This window comes from Gregarina niphandrodes (genome assembly GCF_000223845.1).
Source record: "Gregarina niphandrodes unplaced genomic scaffold scaffold00138, whole genome shotgun sequence".
Taxonomy (NCBI): Eukaryota; Apicomplexa; class Conoidasida; order Eugregarinorida; family Gregarinidae; genus Gregarina; species Gregarina niphandrodes.
Genome location: NW_011645902.1, coordinates 1 through 2,700, shown reverse-complemented (window position 1 = coordinate 2,700; position 2,700 = coordinate 1). Strand labels below are relative to the sequence as shown.

Genomic DNA, 2,700 nt, shown 5'->3' with positions numbered 1-2,700 from the left:
GCAAGGTCATTAATGAGCAAGGTATGAGAGTGGCTGAAGGATACTTGAACAGAAAGAAGAACTGTTGTGCTACAGAACCCAAAAAAAGATTGGGTGGAAATGGACGATAATATTGTGACACGTTCCTAGAATGGAACAAAGCAAGCGGCGGAGTTACAAGTCTAGAGGAGCATGTGGCTATCATAGATGATGGCATCAAGAAGCGCGGATGGGAAGGTCAAGATCCGAGCAACACAAAGTGGCGAGAATGGTCGGAGGAAGAAACAAAGGCGGGATGTCTGCTGCCGGACATGAGGTTATGGACTGAGGAAAAATTGATCCCGTACAGGTATGATCGATGCAACTTTGAACTGAAGGTTACAAAAAAAAAAAAAAAATTGGTAAAATTAAGGTAGGAGTAATGATGGCAGTAGGCAAAGGTTTCGCGTGGACGGTGGCGGTTGACGGGACGGCCTGCGTCGGGAAGTCAACGCTTCTGTCCCGGATGCAGGAAGAAGGATACACCGTGGTCGTGGGAGACTACGCGGAGGATTGTGGGAGGTACCCGCTATTCCGCGGCAAGGCCCAGCATAAATTCCTGGAATTGGCTTGTTTCAGCCATCAGTGGGGGAAGCTGCAGCCGAACCACGTCCACGACCGGATGACCCTCCGGGCCTCATCCAGGGTACGCTCACCGGCCATGACGTCCACGATGAGCGCGTACGTCAAGGCACTCATCTTGGACGTCATGGCCGGCGAGCGTACCCTGGAGGAGGCCCGGAGGGTCATCCGGGAGACGCCGGCGGGTGTCTGGGCACCCCTGTCAGGGATCCGGACCATCATCCTGCTGGAGGACGACGCGGAGGGAGCCGTAATTTGTTATCGTTTGCTTGTCCATGCCGTCTGTCTTTAACTCTGCTTTTCGCGTTTCTACTGTTGTTTTGGTTACTACTCTGTAATTTGTTATCATTCGCTTGTCCATGCAGTCTGTCTTTAGCTCTCCCTGTCACGTTTCTGCTGTTGTTTTGGGTTCCTACTCTGCGTCTCCCCAAAAAAGCCCCTTTTTTACCCCCAAAAAAACCCCTGCTATCTGTTACGTCGTTTGGGGGGGGGGGGGAATGGCGCCAGCTTTCACTTCTGACACATTAAGCCGTCGCGCGGAAAGTGAGATTGCGGTGGTCGGTAAGGACCAGGGTGGGTCTTAGTCGTATGTAAGTGTTCTACTTGGTCACAAAGTACTTGACCGTATTCGATCACTCTCAACCTGCTATCGTTGACCTGACCCAATATCGCTCCTGACTGGCGTCGGTATTTAGTACAAGCTGCGCTTCCGGGTGGAGAGCCACCAAGTAATCAGCATTGACGAGGTCCTCGATTACCTGTCGCATTGCTACTTCGTGGGAGTCTCTGGGTCTTTTGGCTGTTCATGAGCTCCTGTAAGGGCTGGACCTTGTCGGAGTACCCTGGGAGTCCTTTCCAGGCCGGGGCTTGATGCCGCACTTCCCTACGACATGACCAATCAGGGGGATTTCCTCGCCGAGCCACTCACATTTGGCCAGCTTCAAGAAGAAGCCATTGCCGATGCAGATTCGCATCACCTACAGATTCGCATCACCTACAGATTCGCATCACCTTATTTAGGAGTTCAAGGCATTCCTGTCCGCTATCAGCGTAAATGACTACATCGTCAATATAGCATTCGACGCCCTGGCCTAGAAGCGCATCAAAGCTTGATTCATTGCTCTTTGATACTCTCCCGGCGAGGTTTTGATGCCGAAGGGCACAACGTTGAATTCGAACAGTCCCCAAAGAACGCGGCGGGGTGTTTTGCTTACACGCTTCGCTGATGGTGGTGTTTCGGTTGCAGTCAAGAACAATATAGCAGGAATGGCCGGACGCCTTTTGGGGGTTAGCGAGGTGCGAGGGCCTAACAGCATGAGTGTGCTGGTAAGGGTGTGCCGACTCGGGTGCCGGGTGCTCCTGAGGATGGGCACCCTCGGCCACGTCGAGGCGGGTTGTTACTGCTATCGAGCGCTCGCTAGTAGTCATGTTCCCCGTAAAAATCCCTTTTTACTCACCCTCGTCCGTTACGTGCGGGCGTGTTCTGTGACAGCGCCTCGCAAGGGTAGACCGGGGTCCTGGCATACCCTTGGAACAGTTCATTTCGGACATAGCGCGTCTTCTCTTTCCGACGTCGACATATGCCATGGAGGCATACGTCGCGGCGCTGACGGTCTTGCCGAGCGACTTCGTGCAGCTCTCCGACGTATTATTAGCTAGAATTGCCCGCTATGTGAGACTAGCGCGTAGAGGGGTCTCACGGAGACAATAATCCGCGCAGGGCTCTACATGCGTATTAGGCGCGCCGCGTCACCCGCGGACGTGGTATACGAATATGTCGGTCAGGGGAAAGTCACTCCTAGACGTAGTTGACAGCGTGTGCATCAACCTCGAAGCACAGACGCGTGTCTTGGCCGTTATAAACCCGGCAGTAAACGTCCAACAATCGCCCGTAGAGCAACCATCGGAGATGGTTGAAAAAGAACAGCTAGGCGAGGTGCAAGTCGGCTCACCTGTATGCGCCACCTGCGGAGGGTACCCTCACCCACGCAACGGCGTATGTCCAGCACGCGACTCAATATGCCTCAATTGCGGCAAACGCGGTCACTGGGCCAGAATGTGCCCCACTCGGTACTACAAGGATAGTTATGGACGTCCCAT

The 2,700-nt window shown here is 53.7% G+C and overlaps 1 protein-coding gene across 1 annotated transcript; it reads left to right on the top strand.

Moving 5' to 3' along the window:
• Positions 1 to 403: 403 nt before the first annotated feature.
• On the top strand, positions 404 to 892 carry GNI_210810 (hypothetical protein; the record flags this gene model as incomplete). The annotated part of the gene is made up of 1 exon (XM_011135524.1): positions 404 to 892. The coding sequence occupies one exon, from the start codon at positions 404 to 406 to the stop codon at positions 890 to 892; it is 489 nt and encodes a 162-aa protein (XP_011133826.1).
• Between the last annotated feature and the right edge of the window lie 1,808 nt (positions 893 to 2,700).